General features: G+C 41.9%; 1 protein-coding gene across 4 annotated transcripts; it reads right to left on the bottom strand.

Annotated features, from left to right (window-relative positions):
* Positions 1 to 8223: 8223 nt before the first annotated feature.
* ist1 (IST1 factor associated with ESCRT-III) lies at positions 8224 to 18914 on the bottom strand. 4 transcript variants are annotated; one of them, XM_036980658.2, is made up of 11 exons: positions 18802 to 18889; positions 18251 to 18269; positions 18056 to 18152; positions 16590 to 16770; positions 14642 to 14729; positions 14159 to 14242; positions 12580 to 12690; positions 11617 to 11781; positions 11224 to 11349; positions 10636 to 10681; positions 8224 to 10503 (listed from the first exon to the last, which is right to left on the bottom strand). In XM_036980658.2, exons 2-11 carry the CDS (start codon positions 18251 to 18253, stop codon positions 10331 to 10333), a joined length of 1074 nt encoding a protein of 357 aa, XP_036836553.2. In that variant the 5' UTR covers positions 18254 to 18269; positions 18802 to 18889; the 3' UTR covers positions 8224 to 10330. The 4 variants fall into 4 exon arrangements, with proteins under 4 accessions (XP_036836553.2, XP_036836554.2, XP_090094658.1 ...); XM_036980659.2 differs by lacking the exon at positions 18251 to 18269 and having other exon boundaries at positions 18802 to 18914; XM_090238532.1 differs by lacking the exon at positions 18251 to 18269 and having other exon boundaries at positions 16290 to 16770; positions 18802 to 18894.
* Positions 18915 to 19576: the final 662 nt, after the last annotated feature.

Here is a 19576-nt window from a genome sequence, read left to right on the forward strand (position 1 = left end):
GCGACAGATCCAGTGTAATATATTATAAAAAATAAAACAAACTGGATGGAATATGGGGGAAAATGTAACACATTATTTTTCAATCTTCAACAAAAAATGCAAAAAAAAAGATACTAGATACTTTTTCTAACCTCTGGATTACAACCAAATCATGATAAGTGTAGTATTGGATCACAAAACATTTTTACTTTTACATTACCGTGTAGTTTACCAAAAAAATGGTCTAACGGGGATGTGGACATACTCAGTATACATATCCCAAAAGAAAGAAATGATCTCACTCCAATACATTTTAATAGAAATTTAGCAAAAATAGATAAGATCTTGATACCATTGAAAGGAAAATACCTGTCTATTTGTGGAAAAATCACCCTGATTAACTCTTTAGTCAAATCACAGTTTACCTATTTGTTTGTGGTTTTGCCTACACCTAGTGACCTGCTATTTAAATTATATGAACAAACAATATTCCATTTTATTTGGAAAGGCAAGCCAGACAAAATTAAAAGGGCCTGTTTATATAATGAATATGAATTCGGAGGGCAGAAATGATTGGTGGTCCAATGGTCAGACAGAACATTATCCATTCCAAACTAATATCTAACCTCAGTTAAAATGATTTGGGCCCTGTGCAGAATTTGTTTTTAATTAAAATCACAAATGAATGAATTCAAGTCCATGTGAGAAATGAATTTAGTACATTTCTTGGGGAATTGCCAGCTAATTAAATGTTGGAAGAGGGGATATTAATATTCTCTGAGCCTATATTGAGTCAGTCAATTCCCCTTTAGCGTAGTACAAATTGAGTTTGGCCATGAGCAGAAAAGAGAATGCTTCAGGCCTTCAACCTCCGCCTAGGTGACTCATGGCAGGGAAGCAGCCTTCTTCAATTGGTTGTTGTCTTTTTATTCTTACTATTTTAAAACCCTTAACTAAACTCTCTCCCCTCAAACTCTAAACTCTACAGAGAGTGGGTTGTGTTGTCCTCAGGTAGAATGTAATAAGAATGGTTTTAATATTATATTGTGTATAGCAATAACCTAATTGTCTTAGTAAGTGGCAATTTTACCATGTAAATCTTCGTGGGGCCCCCCAAAAAATGTGGGATGCATGCCAGCAAAGCCACTACACAACACAACCCTAAACAATACATTAATTGCACTATAGCGGTGACATACGATGCCCACAAACTGTTAGGGCCGCCATAAAGCTGTCTCAACAGCAGAGTCCCAACACCTTACCACTGCTACACCTGGCTATCAGCGGAGCCTTGTCTGGCAGCGAAACAGTTCATTCAGCCTTATACGTATATATATATACAGTATATACATTTTGTTTTGTTTATTGACTTTTAAAAAAACAGCTGATATTGCTGACTTGCTAAAACAAATGTGGTTACTACTGACAAAGATGTCTGTAGCTGCATGAATTTGCTTATTCTGAGAGTGTCAAACTGACCCAGCTAGGTGAGTCATTGTGCATCGGCACTAAACCTCTCTGACTGTGGATGATGATGAGCGGTGCCTGGCCTTTACATCGCAACATCCCCTGAATGCCCATCTGCTAGCTGCAGCCCGCCAGCTGTCTAGAGCATATTGGACTGTTAGCTGTATAGAGCCATCAGCCAATTTCTTGGGCCACTATGCCTATTTTGCCAATTGGACTTGGACCCCTCTGCTACTCGGAACCCTACTAATCCATCACGACTGGTCTATCGACGTCACCGCACGCGGTGGCTAAAACAGAGATTCCTCCATTGAGACGTGCCTCTATGGCCCTTCTGCTAGCTTGCTATCCCCGACCCGCTAGCTGTCTGAATCGCAGTCTCTCCAGCCAGCCCAACCCCTCACTGGACCCCTATTGATCACCCGGCTACGCATGCCTCTCCCTAATATCAATATGCCTTGTCCATTACTGTCCTGGTTAGTGATTATTGTCTTATGTCACTGTAGAGCCTCTAGCCCTGCTCAATATGCCTTAACCTACCATTGTTCCACCTCCCACATATGCGGTGACATCACCTGGTTTAAACGTCTCTAGAGACAATATCTCTCTCATCATTACTCAATGCCTAGATTTACCTCCAATGTACTCACATCCTACCATACCCTTGTCTGTACATTATGCATTGAATCTATTCTATCGCGCCCAGAAACTTGCTCCTTTTACTCTCTGCTCCGAACGCACTAGACGACCAGTCCTGATAGCCTTTAGCCGTACCCTTATCCTACTCCTCCTCTGGTGATGTAGAGGTTAATCCAGGCCATGCAGTGCCTAGCTCCACTCCTACTCCCCAGGTGCTCTCATTTGTTGACTTCTGAAACCGTAAAAGCCTTGGTTTCATGCATGTTAACATTAGAAGCCTCCTCCCTAAGTTTGTTTAATTCACTGCTTTAGCGCACTCTGCCAACCCGGATGTCCTAGCCGTGTCTGAATCCTGGCTTAGGAAGACCACCAAAAACCCTGAAATATCCATCCCTAACTATAACATTTTCCGACAAGATTGAACTGCCAAAGGGGGCGGTGTTGCAATCTACTGCAGAGATAACCTGCAGAGTTCTGTCTTACTATCCAGGTCTGTACCCCCAAAATTTGAGCTTCTACTTTTAAAAATCCACCTTTCCAGAAAAAAGTCTCTCTTCGTTGCCGCTTGCTATAGACCACCCTCTGCCCTCAGCTGTGCTCTGGACACCATATGTGAATTGATTGCCCCCCATCTATCTTCAGAGCTCACGCTGCTAGGTGACCTAAACTGTGACATGCTTAACACCCCGGGCCATCCTACAATCTAAGCTTGATGCCCTCAATCTCAGACAAATTATCAATGAACCCACCAGGTACAACCCCAAATCTGTAAACACGGGCACCCTCATAGATATCATCCCATCCAACTTCCCCTCCAAATACACCTCTGCTGTTTTCAACCAAGATCTCAGCGATCACTGCCTCATTGCCTGTCAAACGCTCCCTAAAACACTTCAGCAAGCAGGCCTTTCTAATCAACCTAGCCCGGGTATCCTGGAAGGATATTGACCTCATCTCGTCAGTAGAGGATGCCTGGTTATTCTTTCAAATTGCCTTCCCCGCCATCTTAAATAAGCATGCCCCATTCAAAAAATGTAGAACCAGGAACAGATATAGCCCTTGGTTCTCTCCAGACCTGACTGCCCTTGACCAGCACAAAAACATCCTGTGGCATTCTGCATTAGCATCAAATAGCCCCCGTGATATGCAACTTTTCAGGGAAGTTAGGAACAAATATACACAGGCAGTTAGGAAAGCTCAGGCTAGCGTTTTCAAGCAGAAATGTGCATCCTGTAGCACAAACTCAAAAAAGTTCTGGGACACTGTAAAGTCCATGAAGAACAAGAGCACCTCCTCCCAGCTGCCCACTGCACTGAAGCGAGGAAACACTGTCACCACCGATAAATCCACTACAATTGAGAATTTCAATAAGCATTTCTCTACGGCTTGCCATGCTCTCCACCTGGCTACCCCTACCCCGATCAACAACCCTCCACCCCCCACAGCAACTCGCCCAAAACTCCCCCATTTCTCCTTCACCCAAATTCATATAGATGATGTTCTGAAAGAGCTGCAAAATCTGGACCGCCACAAATCAGCCGGGCTAGACAATCTGGACCCTCTCTTTCTAAAATTATCTGCCGAAATTGTTGCAGCCCCTAATACTAGCCTGTTCAACCTCTCTTTCGTATCATCTGAGATTCCCATAGATTGGAAAGCTGCCGTGGCCATCCCCCTATTCAAAGGGGGAGACACTCTAGACCCAAACTGCTACAGACCTATATCTATCCTACCCTCCCTTTCTAAGGTCTTCGAAAGCCAAGTAAACAAACAGATTACCGACCATTTTGAATCCCACCGTACCTTCTCCGCTATGCAATCTGGTTTCAGAGCTGGTCATGGGTGCACCTCAGCCACGTTCAAGGTCCTAAACGATATCACAACCGCCGATCGATAAGAGACATTACTGTGCAGCCGTATTCATCGACCTGGCTAAGGCTTTCGACTCTGTCAATCACAACATTCTTATTGGCAGACTCAACAGCCTTGGTTTCTCAAATGATTGCCTCGCCTGGTTCACCAACTACTTCTCTGATAGAGTTCAGTGCGTCAAATCGGAGGGCCTGGTGTCCGGACCTCTGGCAGTCTCTATGGGGGTGCCACAGGGTTCAATTCTCGGGCCGACTCTCTTCTCTGTATACATCAATGATGTCGCTCTTGCTGCTGGTGATTATTTGATCCACCTTTACGCAGACGACACCATTCTGTATACATTTGACCCTTCTTTGGACACTGTGTTAACTAAACTCCAGACGAGCTTCAATGTCATACAACTCTCCTTCCGTGGCCTCCAACTGCTCTTAAATGCAAGTAAAACTAAATGCATGCTCTTCAACCGATCGCTGCCCGCACCTGCCCGCCTAGCATCACTACTGACTTAGAATATGTGGACAACTACAAATACCTAGGTGTCTGGTTAGACTGTAAACTCTCCTTCCAGACTCACATTAAACATCTCCAATCCAAAATTAAATATAGAATCGGCTTCCTATTTCACAACAAAGCATCCTTCACTCATGCTGCCAAACATACCCTCGTAAAACTGACCATCCTACCGATCCTCAACTTCGGCAATGTCATCTACAAAATAGCCTCCAACACTCTACTCAACAAATTGGATGCAGTCTATCACAGTGCCATCCGTTTTGTCATTAAAGCCCTATATACGACCCAACATTGCGACCTGTACGCTCTCATTGGCTGGCCCTCACTTCATACTCATGGCCGAACCCACTGGCTCCAGGTCATCTACAAGTCTCTGCTAGGTAAAGCCCCGCCTTGTCTCAGCTCACTGGTCACCATAGCAGCACCCACCTGTAGCACGCGCTCCAACAGGTATATCTCACTGGTCACCCCCAAAGCCAATTCTTCCCTCTCCTTCCAGGTCTCTGCTGCCAATGACTGGAACGAACTGCAAAAATCACTAAAGCTGGAGACTCTTATCTCCCTCACTAGCTTGAAGCACCAGCTGTCAGAACAGCTCACAGATCACTGCACCTGTACATAGCCCATCTGTAAATAGCCCATCCAACTAACTATTTTTTTTATCTTGCTCCTGTGCACCCCAGTATCTCTACTTGCACATTCTTCTTCTGCACATTCTACCATTCCAGTGTTTAATTGCTATGTTGTAATTACTTCGCCACCATGGACTATTTATTGCCTTACCTCCCTTGTCCTCCCTCATTTGCACATGCTGTATATATACTTTTTTCTACTGTATTATTGATTGTATGTTTGTTTATTCCATGTGTAACTCTGTGTTTTGTATGTGTCATATTGCTTTGCTTTTTCTTGGCCAGATTGCAGTTGCAAATGAGAACTAGTTCTCAACTCGCCTACCTGGTTAAATAAAGGTGAAAAAAAATAACCTCTCAGACAGTAATCTGGACAGGACAGGATGCTCTGCGATGTGACCATGAATGCAACTGGAGAGCCACAGATCAAAGACCACTCTGATGTAGCATATCTTCTCTTTGAAGTTATAAGGACTGAGCACAGTAGGCCAGTTCAACTTAATTGGGGAGGATAGGCTCACAGTAATGCCTGGAACGGAGTGGATGAAATGGTATCGAACACATCAATTCCATTTACTCCATTCCAAACATTATGAGCCGTCCTCCCCTCAACAGCCCTCTGTGACTCTGAGGGACTTATTCTGAACCACTTTAACGCAACTGGCACAGAGAGTAGGCATTCCACATAGAAATCATCCAAAGTAATATTGTCATAGAGCTTTGTACTGTTGGGACAGTCCACTTCACCGAGTCACCCCAACTCCTTTACATCCACTGGAAAAACACATCAAGACAAAATGTTATGACAGCGTTGAAAAAAGCCTCAAGCTCCTGAGTTCCAGGAAAACACCCCATTGCAACGCTACAGATCTACGCAAGACAAGTGTCAAACAAGCCTCCCTCTGCAGGATCCTGGGTCATGTTCTGCAAGCTCAAACCTTGGGAAAGTTCCTAAAACGAAGGGTCCACTTCAAACTTAGTTGAAGTACACTTATTTTTATTTTCTGTTTGTTTCAAAGTATTTTCAAGGTCATTGAATGAAACCCTGCTCTCTTGGAGATGGGTCCCTCAAGGCTTAGGAGACTCGTTTCTGTGTCCTGTGTGTAACCCTTTACCTGCCTCATCCATTGAGGCATCCATATCATTCACTGTTCATATAGTAATCTACCCTCTAGTGACAGTACTAGTATCTACACTGCATTTTGATTACAGTAGCACTGCTTCAACCTGACATAGACAGGGTGCTACGACCTTGAAAATGTCCTAGGCCTGGAAATTTCAACACAATGGGTTTGCCAGAAAACAGGTGCGATTCAGTGGCAGGTAAAACACAGTTTCCTGAAACCCACCAACAACACACTATTGACATTCTGGATTACTCAATCCAGTCTCTGGACGAGAGACACTATTGGTTAAGACTATTTGATTATTAACCAAATATTGTCTCATACTGTGAGTCAAGGGGATAGGGGACAACCATAACAACGAGAAAGATTGAGAGGTTACATAGAGTACTAGTTACTATCAGGAAGGCCATTTTATATCCAAAGTGCTCATATAAAGATGACACCTATATGGTCCAGTTGATTGGACGTAGTCGATAATAAAGTGTACTGCAAAATGTACTGTCAAATAGCCCTCTAAAGGGCCTTCACCTTCAGTATGCCAAACAGACACGTGTGTTTGAATGAAGTACAGTCCATGTTTACATCAGTAAAACTACACAGTGAGGAGAGTTTTACTGCAAAGGGTGCCAATCCAAATATTTAAACATTTCCTGTAACTGCGGTGACTGACAACACAGCATGATGGGATACTGGAGGATTAGGTCTTCTTCTTCAGATCCTCAAAGCGCCGTGACAGGTCATCAAAGTCGATGTCATCAGAGCTCGCAGTGTTTCGTCCAACTCCAAAGGAGGAAGTGGGAAGCGTGTCGGGAACTGAGGGCAGCTCAGGGAGGGCGTTGTTATCGTAGATCTGGGATGAAGGCCCGGGGCCTGTGGAAAGAACATATGTTTAGATTGACATTACAAATACACCCCAATGCAACCGTTACGCAAAAAGAAAGCAATACTATCGCTGAAGAGATTGACGTGTAGGAAAGGAAATATTCATTGAAAACAACTTACCAGACACCTGGGATCGATCAGAAGGTTTAATAGACAGCTCATCAATCTGAAAAATACACACACATCATGATCGCTCTACCCTGCCTGCATGTTGAACTGTTAAAGTTGTATAGATACATGAGAAAAACAATGTTTTGTATGTTAGTATGTGATTGGAGGAGGAATAATCATTGAAGTAGTGCATTGCTGAGAAAGTCAACACCGCTGGGGTAAGAATGAGCAAAAAGCAAGAGCTAATAATATAATTAACCTCAAATTGCATTCACTTCACTATGAAGAACATGGCTTCCCTGCCACATCCAGTAACATACTAGTTTGACAGCAAGTAGATCTGTTTCAGCATATTATAAATCACTCAGAGCATTCAAAAGACATTCGTGTGCAGTTCAGCACAAGGTTAGTGATTAGCAGTTAATACCAGCTATGACCGTTTCCACATTCTATCACGTCCCTGTATCATAGCACTGTGCTGCAGAGACAAGCGATGGCACAAGCAAACTATAATGAACTCCTCTTCCCTGAAAGGTGAACTGGCCGGCTGTCCATCTGTCTGGAGAAGCAGAAGGGGCAGGGGGCTCTGACACTTACAGACTCGTAGGGAGGGGGCAGCTGGGCAGCTCAGGGGGGTGTCCTCCTCTCATTGGAGGCTGGAAGTTGTTAAAGGCATCATATGTGCCAACAGTTGAACCCTATGAGGCCGGGCATCTAAAGAAAAAAACGAATATGTATAAAAACATCACATTCATATCAACATCTCTATATTTCAGTCTTAAAGCCGGAATCCTTAATGGTGAAACAGCCATGTCTGTTGGCGATATTACAACAACAAAGTTACTGCAAACAACTAACACTGGTAATCTACCCTCTCTAGTGGCAGCACTAGTAGCTACACTGCACTACCAACCGACTTCCTTGATTACAGTAGCACTTATTCACTTGAAAAGATATGACACAGAAACAATTACATCTAAGAAAATTAGCCACCCCAGAACTTCAATTAGAAATATGTCCTTTATTAGACATAAGAAACATAGGCTAATATCTGTTTTGTGACAAGATATACAGTACACTTGCTAATCAAAGTTAGTATCAAACACTCTTCAAACAATCCTATATTACACCTAAGAGGATGAGCAGTCAAAGCAGTGAGCGGGTCACTGTACGGTAGTGTTAGTCTTATTTTAGGATGGTGGAGTAGACAGTCCTAACTTCCATCCATAGTAAATGAGTGAAAACAAGCTATAAGACTGGAACAGCAAATCCAGCCCCGTTTCTCTCCTTTATCAAAACTACTTCCATCACCAAGATTCAATGTTCATAAAATAAAAAAACTTAAAACTAATTTTAACAAAGATTATATAAATTAAGAAATAGGCATGTTACAAGTGGTGTAAAGTACTTAGGTAAAAATACTTTACAGTACCACTTAAGTCATTTTCTGGAGTATCTGTACTTTACTATTTATAATTTTGACAACTTTTACTTCACTACTTTCCCCCCCCAAAAATATTGTACATTTTCCCCGACACCCAAAAGTACTCGTTACATTTTGAATGCTTAACAGGACAGAAAATTGGTCCAATTCACAGTATCAAAATAACATCCCTGGTCATCTCTATCGCCTCTGATCTGGTGGGCTTACTAAACACAAATGCTTAGTTTGTGTATTATGTCTGTGTTGGGAGTGTGTCCCTGGCTATCCGCAAAATTTAAAAACACAAGAATTGTGTTTTCTGGTTGCTTAAAATAAGGAATTTTTAATTATTTATACTTTCAATACTTAAGTATTTTAAAACCAAATACTTTGACTTTTAATCAAGTAGTATTTTACTGGGTGACTTTCACTTGAGTCATTTTCTATTAAGGCATCTTTACTTTTATTCAAGTATGACAATTGGGTCGTTTTTCCACCACAGCATGTTACGTGTACATAGTCTGAATATACTTACAGAATGGGAAGGTCTTGGATGATGGTAAATGCAGTGTGACGCACATACATAGATAACATACTGAATCACACTATAAACCTCTATTACACAAAGAGGAAGAAGAACCCATTACATTTGAGGAACGTATTTACATCAAACTTACATGGTCAAGTGGTTTGTCATAGAGTATAATTTCTGTCACCAGTGAAATCATGCATTCCAGTCACCAATACACTGCATGGGTTATTTTACACAAACATGGAAAGTGCATGTATAGGGTTAAACTAAATCATCTTTAAAACATCAAGTGAATTTTATTAGAACAAATGTACAAAATAAAAATATTTTCCAACTCTTGCCTTCAACCTCCTACCAACATTCGTTTGCTGTACAATTAAAACAATCCTTCCTGTAAATAGCATTGTGTATTTCATATCTCAATACCCCACTTTATCAATCAAGTCTAATTAAATCCCTTCACCCCATGTAAGGTAACAGATATGTCAAAGAACCGGTTTCAGATGTCCCCAAAGGTCCAGACCCAGAGAGTAACGAGGGTAAAACCCGACAGGCCGTAGCACCCGGTCTTGAAAATGTCCTAGGCCTGAATATTTCGACATAATAGGTGTGCCAGAAAACAGGTTGTTCTAGTAGGCGATTCAGTGGCAGGTAAAAAAACAGGTTCATGAAACCCACCAACGACACACTATTGACATTCTGGATTACTCAATCCAGTCTCTGGACGAGAGACCCTACTAGTTAAGACTATTTGATTATTAACCAAATATTGTCTCATACTGTGAGTCAAGGGGATAGGGGACAACCATAACAACGAGAAAGATTGAGAGGTTACATAGAGTACTAGTTACTATCAGGAAGGCCATTTTATATCCAAAGTGCTCATATAAAGATGACACCTATATGGTCCAGTTGATTGGACGTAGTCGATAATAAAGTGTACTGCAAAATGTACTGTCAAATAGCCCTCTAAAGGGCCTTCACCTTCAGTATGCCAGACAGACACGTGTGTTTGAATGAGGTACAGTTCATGTTAACATCAGTAAAACTACACAGTGAGGAGAGTTTCACTGCAAAGGGTGCCAATCCAAATATTTAAACATTTCCTGTAACTGCGGTGACTGACAACACAGCATGATGGGATACTGGAGGATTAGGTCTTCTTCTTCAGATCCTCAAAGCGCCGTGACAGGTCATCAAAGTCGATGTCATCAGAGCTCGCAGTGTTTCGTCCAACTCCAAAGGAGGAAGTGGGAAGCGTGTCGGGAACTGAGGGCAGCTCAGGGAGGGCGTTGTTATCGTAGATCTGGGATGAAGGCCCGGGGCCTGTGGAAAGAACATATGTTTAGATTGACATTACAAATACACCCCAATGCAACCGTTATGCAAAAAGAAAGCAATACTATCGCTGAAGAGATTGACATGTAGGAAAGGAAATATTCATTGAAAACAACTTACCAGACACCTGGGATCGATCAGAAGGTTTAATAGACAGCTCATCAATCTGAAAAATACACACACATCATGATCGCTCTACCCTGCCTGCATGTTGAACTGTTAAAGTTGTATAGATACATGAGAAAAACAATGTTTTGTATGTTAGTATGTGATTGGAGGAGGAATAATCATTGAAGTAGTGCATTGCTGAGAAAGTCAACACCGCTGGGGTAAGAATGAGCAAAAAGCAAGAGCTAATAATATAATTAACCTCAAATTGCATTCACTTCACTATGAGGAACATGGCTTCCCTGCCACATCCAGTAACATACTAGTTTGACAGCAAGTAGATCTGTTTCAGCATATTATAAATCACTCAGAGCATTCAAAAGACATTCGTATGCAGTTCAGCACAAGGTTAGTGATTAGCAGTTAATACCAGCTATGACCGTTTCCACATTCTATCACGTCCCTGTATCATAGCACTGTGCTGCAGAGACAAGCGATGGCACAAGCAAACTATAATGAACTCCTCTTCCCTGAAAGGTGAACTGGCCGGCTGTCCATCTGTCTGGAGAAGCAGAAGGGGCAGGGGGCTCTGACACTTACAGACTCGTAGGTAGGGGGGCAGCTGGGCAGCTCAGGGGGGTGTCCTCCTCTCATTGGAGGCTGGAAGTTGTTAAAGGCATCATATGTGCCAACAGAGGGGCCGTTGAACCCTATGGGGCCGGGAATCTAAAGAAAAAAAAAACGAATGTAAATAAAAACACATTTATAAATCAACATCTCTATATTTATTACAGCTGGAATCCTTAATGGTGAAACAGCCATGTCTGTTTGAGATATTACGACAACGAAGTTACTTCAAACAACTAACACTGTTTTCTTCTCTGACATCGCACACGCGACAGAAAAGCACATACGTAATGCACTTTTTTCCCATGCTGCATGAACAATAGCGGTCAGTGGCACCACTTTTGGGAGAAAAAAAAAAATTCTTACTGCTCCTTTGGGTGTTGGGTAGCTGAACGCTGATGGGGGGCCCATGGGCATAGGCATAGCTCCAGCGGTGAAGCCGCCGCCGCCGCCACCACCACCACCACCAGGCTTCCTGAAGTCAGAGTCCACGTCTATGAGGTCAGCCTCTTCGCCTTTACACACCTCCGGCTGCGTGGGTGGGTACAAATAAAATGTAATTGGTCACATGCATCGTAAACAGGTGTAGACTAAAAGGACTGCATAATCAATCCAACGTCTGCATTGGCCGTGCAGCGTTTATGGTGATATGGCCTCTGCAGAAGTCGGTGCATTCATACTTTCTCACGCGCAGCAGAGCAGTTGTCAAGGTAGTGAGTTTGCATTTATACAGGACCTCCCTCCCTCACATACCGTCAACCAATCATGTCAATGCGGTGCTAAACAGAGCCCTTTGCATTGTTACAAAATTTGAGGGGGCTCCGCAATGAGCGTCACACCCTCCATACGAAGCCTCTGACCACATTTTCAGATGAAGCATAAATTGGCTTTAACAGTGAAATGCTTACTTATGGGCCTTTCCCAACAATGCAGAGAGAAAGAAAACGGAAAAATAATAACACGTAATCAAAGTAATAATGCATACACAATGAGTACTGATAACATGGCTATATACACGGATTACCAGTACTGGGCCAATGTAATTGAGGTAGATATATGTACATATAACTAGGAATAAAGTTACTAGGCAACAGGACAGGTAATGAGTGATGAGTCAAGAGTGCAAAAAGGGTCAATGCAGATAGTCCGGGCAGGGATTTAGTTAACTATTTAGTAGTCTTATGGCTTGGGGCTAGAAGCTGTTCAGGGTCCTGTTGGTTCCAGACTTGGTAGTATATAAATAGTAGAGTCAGTCAGGGGGTGGGCACAGGGAGACAGGCACACAGGTGAATGGCGGGAGGCAGACAGGTTTCATCATCAGATACTCACTCTGACCATGGCGTCTGACTCGTAGGGCACGTTGTAATTCTTGGCAATCTCAATGAGGTAGCGCTCCACCAGGATCTTAGGAGGAGCCTCTACACTCAGTTTGTGCATGAGCTATGGGGTAAAGTAGAGACAGGGAAATGTTTCAGGCAGAAACAAACACATATCTACAGTACCAATCAAAAGTTTGGATATACCTACTCATTCAAGGGTTTCTTTATTTTTTAAAACTTTTTTCTACATTGTAGAATAGTGAAGACATCAACTATGAAATAACACATATAGATTCATGTAACCAAAAAAAGTGTTAAACAAATCAAAATATATATAATACGAGATTCTTCAATGTAGCCACCCTTTGCCTTGATGACAGATTTGCACATTCTTGGCATTCTCTCAACCAGCTTCATGAAGAATGATTTTCCAACAGTCTTGAAGGATTCCCACATATGCTGAGCACTTGTTGGCTGCTTTTCCTTTACTCTAGAGTCCAACTCATCCCAAACCATCTCAATTAGGTTGAGGTCGGGTGATTGTGGAGGCCAAGTCATCTGACGCAGTACTCCATCCCTCTCCTTCTTGGTCAAATAGCCCTTACACAGCCTGGAGGTATGTTGGGTCATTGTCCTGTCAAAAAACAAAAATAGTCCCACTAAGCGCAAACCAGATGGGATGGTGTATCGCTGCAGAATGCTGTGGTAGCTATGGTGGTTAAGTGCGCCTTGAATTCTAAATAAAGCACTGACAGTGTGACCAGCAAAGCACCCCCACACCTCCTCCTCCATGCTTCACGGTGGGAACCACACGAGGAGATCATCAGTTCACCTACTCTGCGTCTCACAAAGACACAGTGTTTGGACCAAAAATCTCAAATTTGGACATCAGACTAAAAGGACAGATTTCCACTGGTCTAATGTCCATTTCTTGTGTTTCTTGTCTCAAGTAAGTCTCTTATTATTGGTGTCCTTTAGTGATTTCTTTGCAGCAATTCGACCATGAAGGCCTGATTCATACGATCTCCTCTGAACAGTGGCTGTTGAGATGTGTTTGTTACTTGAACTCTGTCAAGCATTTATTGGGCTGGTAACTAATGAACTTATCCTCTGCAGCAGAGGTAACTCTGGGTCTTCCTTTCCCGTGGCGGTCCTTATGAGAGCCAGTTTCATAATAGCGCTTGATGGCAACTGCACCTGAAGAAACGTACAAAGTTCTTGAAATGTTCCATATTGACCCTGTCTTAAAGTAACGGACTGTCATTTCTCTTTGCTTATTTGAGCTGTTCTTGCCATAATATGGACTTGGTATTTTACCAAATTGGGCTATCTTCTGTATACCACAAAGAGTGTGTAAATCTGTCATCAAGGCAAAGGGTGGCTACTTTGAAGAATCTAAAATATATTTGGATATGTTTAACACTTTATTGGTTACTACATGATTCCATATGTGTTATTTCATCGTTTTGATGTCTCCACTATTAATCTACAATGTAGAAAATAGTAAAAAGAAAAACCCTTGAATGAGTAGGTGTGTCCAAACTTTGACTGGTACTGTATCTTGAAGCAGACCATCTAAAAATGCATACCCTATCATTGACTGTCCCGATTTGGTTTGTCCTACAGAGCTTGCCATACTCCTTGCTGTATTTGGCACACAGCTGATCAGACACCTGTATGGAGAAAGCACAGTATCAAGGATCACAACACAGCAAAAAGTGTACAAAATGCACACATTTCTTTTTTTATTTTACTGAGGACTAGTTAAGTTTTATTAGTCCTATGTAGAGGATATGCATGGTATACATGGTCCACAACATAATGCTTACTTGCAGGTTTCTTCGACAATGAAACAATAAAACATAAAAATACGAACATAAAGTAAATGGCAGTTGAATAGAATAATATATTGTAACATAAGTATAATACAGGAAGGCACAATTTATAGTTCAATAGTTACATGTGTATTGGGTAAGGGGCAGGATGGAAGTGTTTAAATTAGGCAGTATAATAAGACTAATCCAAGAGACTAGACATGCTAGACATGTTAACGCACAATGCATACTACTCACAATTTTGAGCTCGTTGACCTCAGACTGTAGACGTGGGGCTGCCCAGATGAGAGTGGACACAGCTTCCTGCAGGCCAGGGTCGAGCTCCCTGTCAAGAAACAGACAAATAGGTGTTAAGGGCTTGACAGATGTTTTACTTGTCTGAAGGCTCAAATTAAAAATGGTCTGTAACATCATGGGCCAAAAGGGTGACTTAACATGGGGTTGTATGATGCAAGGAACCACTTTACAAAACAATTATCATTACCATACAGAGAATCAGAAAAATGTAAGCCACCCTCTGCCCATTGACTTCTTTCCATATTCAGACTGTCTCAAAATAGAACACAGCCCCTTAAAAAAATACAAATGTTGTGTCACCAGATAGGTGCAGTGAAATGTGAAATGTGTCGTTTTACTGGGTGAGCCATAGTAGTACGGCGCCCCCTGTAGCAAATTAGTATTAAGTAACTTGCTCAAAAGGCACAATGACAGATATTTTTACCTCGTCGGCTCGGGCATTCCAATCAACAAGTTGTTACTAGCTCAAAGCTCTAGGCTACCTGCCGCCCTTTAAGGCTCTCCTGGAGGATAGTTGGCAATCCTTAAATAACATAAATCATTTTTTAACTTTACAATTACAACCAAATACTATTAAATGATTAAGGGATCAAATGGCTTAAGTAGGCTACTTCAAAGCAAGGTAACTCTTGAAGACATGTTTATCTATAACCATGTAAGGCTGAAATATGAAGGTTTTCGTGGAGATCTATTGACAGGATAGGAGTAATTTCAAAATTAGGCTACTCTTAGGACCGGGGCGATACTCGTCATTATCGGGGCAAGGAAACAAAACACAGGGCTGTTTACCTAAATCCGCTCCATGTTGGAAAAAAAACTAACATTTTTCATCCAGAGTCATATTTCTGTATTTTACAAGCTATAGCACACAATATTTTACATACAGCCGGTTTTTAAAGGACCAAAGAGTTGGGACTGCTTTGGGTTCTCATGGAAGAAATATTGCGATACTGGTTTCATCCCAGCCCTAGCTATTCTAAGAATATTTTTAACACTGTCAAAATGACATGCCCGGTGTTGAATAGTGTTGTGTTTGAGATGCTTTTTAATGAAATGTTTATATATATATATATATATATATATATATAACAGGAGTAGGTTAACGCACCCATTCATCAACTGCGCGACGGTCATTTATTCAGGAGTGCTGGACAACATTTTTGAAGGACATCAATACATGCTATTAGCTAAATACTTAACTACCAAGATATCATGTAGCTTGGCTGGTTATGTTTTGAATTGGCTAACTAATCCGTCTGTTAGTGTATCATTATTTTATAGGCCATAGTCTAGCTGCGACAATCTCTCTCCTCAGGCCCAATCACACTGGCATAAATGCAGGGGATGTACACATTACTTTTCCAGGATAATCATGGCCGTATGATCTGTTCGCTAATCAAAAATGTACCGTCAGTGGGCAAATAACTCACTAACTAGCAAGGAATATCAACAAATAGGCTCTGAGCTTTGATCATCTCGTGACCGCAAAACTGTGATCGGTGCAATTTTAGGATTGCATTTTTTTTAGCTTGTCCGTCCAGACAATTTACAGTAAATCTATATTCTTCTTGTCCAACTAATTGTTTACCTGTCCCAGACAAGCGTTAATGTCGAGCCCTGAAGGATAAACTCAAAACACCCATTATAGGGAAAGGGGTTTTTCCTTGACCAGGAGAAATTTTGGCTCTTCTTTCAATTGTCTTTACTCGATTCCTTGCATCCTCTCTCGTCTCCGTCTCAAAATGCGTTGGAAGAGAAGTCCCAAGGCTCCTCCCCTCTCTAACCTCATCCAATGTGTTTTGAGGAGGCAGCAAGGAGACATGATGCAAGGAAATAAACAATTGGAAAAGGAGAATCTTTCCTGAGTCCTCTAGGCAGGCTCATTTACTTCATGGACTGGATGAGGCCAAAGCGAGCCAGCAGCAGGTCACAGTACAGTTCTAGGATCTCCATGGCCTCTACCAAGTAGTCCTCTCTGATGATGTGTTCCACACGGATCCGTGCTCGCTCATCCTTTCCTGTTGACAGGTAGTCTGCAATCTCCTTCCGTGCTTTCTGAGCTAGCTCAGCTACAAAGAGACAGAAGATCCATTCTGTAAGCATTTATTTTACAGACAATCAAGAGACACAAAAATGTTAAATAACAGAGACTACAGCTTGCACAGTGTTTGTGTGTGTATGTACAGTACCAGTCCAAGGTTTGGACACACTTACTCATTCAAGGGTTTCTTTATGTTTACTATTTTCTACATTGTAGAATGAAGACATGAAAACTATGAAATAACACATGGAATCATGTGGTAACCAAAACAAAAATCAAGATATATTTTAGATTCTTCAAAGTAGCCACCCTTTGCCTTGACAGCTTTGCACACTCTGGGCATTCTCTACCACCTTCACCTGGAATGCTTTTCCAACAGTCTTGATGGAGTTCCCACATACACTGAGCACTTGTTGGCTGCTTTTCTTTCACTCTGCGGTCCAACTCATCCTAAACCATCTCAATTGGGTTGAGGTCGGGTGATTGTGGAGGTCAGGTCATCTGGTGGGAACCACACATCGCTGCAGAAGGCTGTGGTAGCTATGGTGGTTAAGTGTGCCTTGAAATCTAAATAAAGCACTGAGAGTGTCACCAGCAAAGCACCCCCACACCTCCTCCATGCTTCACGGTGGGAACCACACGAGGAGATCATCACCTCACCTACTCTGCATCTCACAAAGACACTGTGGTTGGAACCAAAAATCTAAAATTTGGACCCATCAGACCAATTTCCACTGGTCTAATGTCCATTGCTAGTGTTTCTTGGCCTAAGCAAGTCTCTTATCATTGGTGTCATTTAGTAGTGGTTCTTTGCAGCAATTTGACCATGAAGGCTTGATTCACACAGTCTCCGCTGAACAGTTGATGTTGAGATGTTCTTGTTATAATACGGACTTGGTCTTTTACCAAATAGGGCTATCTTCTGTAGAAGAAGATGGGGCTACCCCCTACCTTGTCACAACACAACTAATTGGCTCAAATGCATTGAGGAAATAAATTCCACAAATTAACTTTCAACAAGGCACACCTCTTAATTGAAATGCATTCCAGGTGACTACCTCATGAAGCTGGTTGAGAGAATGCCAAGAATGCAAAGCTGTCATCAAGGCAAAGGGTGGCTACTTTGAAGAATCTCAAATATATTTGGATTTGTTTAACACTTTTTTTGGTTACATGAATTCATGTGTGTTATTTCATAGTTTTGATGTCTTCACTATTATTCTACAATGTAGAAAATAGTAACAATAAAGAAAACCCCTGGAATGAGTAAGTGTGTCCAAACTTTTGACTGGTACTGTTGTTGCCTGGCTCACTTTTCTTTTTCTCCAAGAGCTTCAGGCGATTGATCACCAGTCGGAGGTTGACCCGGAGTCTTTCTGCTTTGAATCCTCCCCCAAGCATGATGGCCAGCTAAGGAAACAAAATAAGTTGGTATTGAAAAGAGGAGCCAATACATACTGGCAAGTCTGACAATTTCTTTGCCACACTGACATACTGTCATCACCCACCATATTGTTTTCACCTATCCTTTGTTCAGAGAACGTGAAGATGAAGGAGATGAGGGAATAAGGAGAGGTTTCGACACTAGTGAGTCAACACCATCATGTGAGCGGGTTGATGGCCACACCAGTAACTACACAGGCAGGTAGGACTGGAGCGGACATTTAAAACTGACAGACATTGAGCTATGTAGCTAACTTAACTAGCTAAAAAGCTAACAGTATCTACCCCTGAAACCAATAACCGTCTAACTAGCTTACATCGCCTCTATCAGAAATTCAGAAAGTATAACCATTTTAATTAACTAAATCCATGTTGATGGATCACATAGTAAAGGAAATAGTGAACTAACTAGCTAGTTTGCACAACAAGGATGAAGAAATATAGTTTACTAACGTTAGCTATGCTAGCTAACGTCTGATAAACAAAGCAGTGCTGTTCGAATAAAACGTATCCAGCTAGCGACAGTAGTTACCTTAAAAAACGACCAAACAATAAAAGGCATCGTATATATTATACTTTACATTTCATATCTAATGAACACAATTTTTGACATTACCTGTTAGGGACGTTAGCTAGGTTAACAGCAACTTGTCGAGTTGCTTGACTTCCGTGAATGCGACTCTTCCTCCTTCAATAAACGCCGAAAGACAGTGACGTCACGGGAAATGTGCTAAACGTGGGCGTGTCACACCTGCTGTTTACACCACTAGAAGGCGATAGTGGATTTGAGAGCCATAAACTAGATTTCAAAGAAATTAGACCCAATGCCATAAATGTACAGTACGCTTGCTACATAGCCAGATATGCTTTGAGGAAGACGACCACAATATAGCTGGTCAAACTGCACAGGGCAGCAAGGCTGAGTTTCAAAACTACACCCCACAGATCAACATTTTTAGATCAGAAAAGCCCTTTTAAATACTCACTCAAATTAAAATGAAGCTGCAAGTAGTAGTGTGAACCTTGAACAATATTCATTCATTGAATCAACTATTTAGCTAAATAATTATACATGTTTTTGTCACATACACTGGATAGGTGCAACAAAATGTGGTTTTACAGCATGTCTACTCATTCCATGGAAGGCCAAGTATCTGCGGGTTTTCGCTCATGGATTAGTAAGGAACTCCCCTCACCTGGTTGTCTAGGTCTTGATTGAAACGAAAAACACTAGGTCCTCCATGGAATGAGTTTGGCACCCGTTTTACAGGGTCAGCCATAATCGTATCGCAACCCTGGAGCAAATTATGGTTAAGTGCCTTGCCCATGTGCACATCAGCAGATGTTTTACCTGCTGCCCACAGATCGATTAGCTGAACATATTAAAAGTG

This window comes from Oncorhynchus mykiss, chromosome 6 (assembly GCF_057628025.1).
Source record: "Oncorhynchus mykiss isolate SJ-2025 chromosome 6, ASM5762802v1, whole genome shotgun sequence".
In the NCBI taxonomy this organism is placed as follows: Eukaryota; Metazoa; Chordata; class Actinopteri; order Salmoniformes; family Salmonidae; genus Oncorhynchus; species Oncorhynchus mykiss.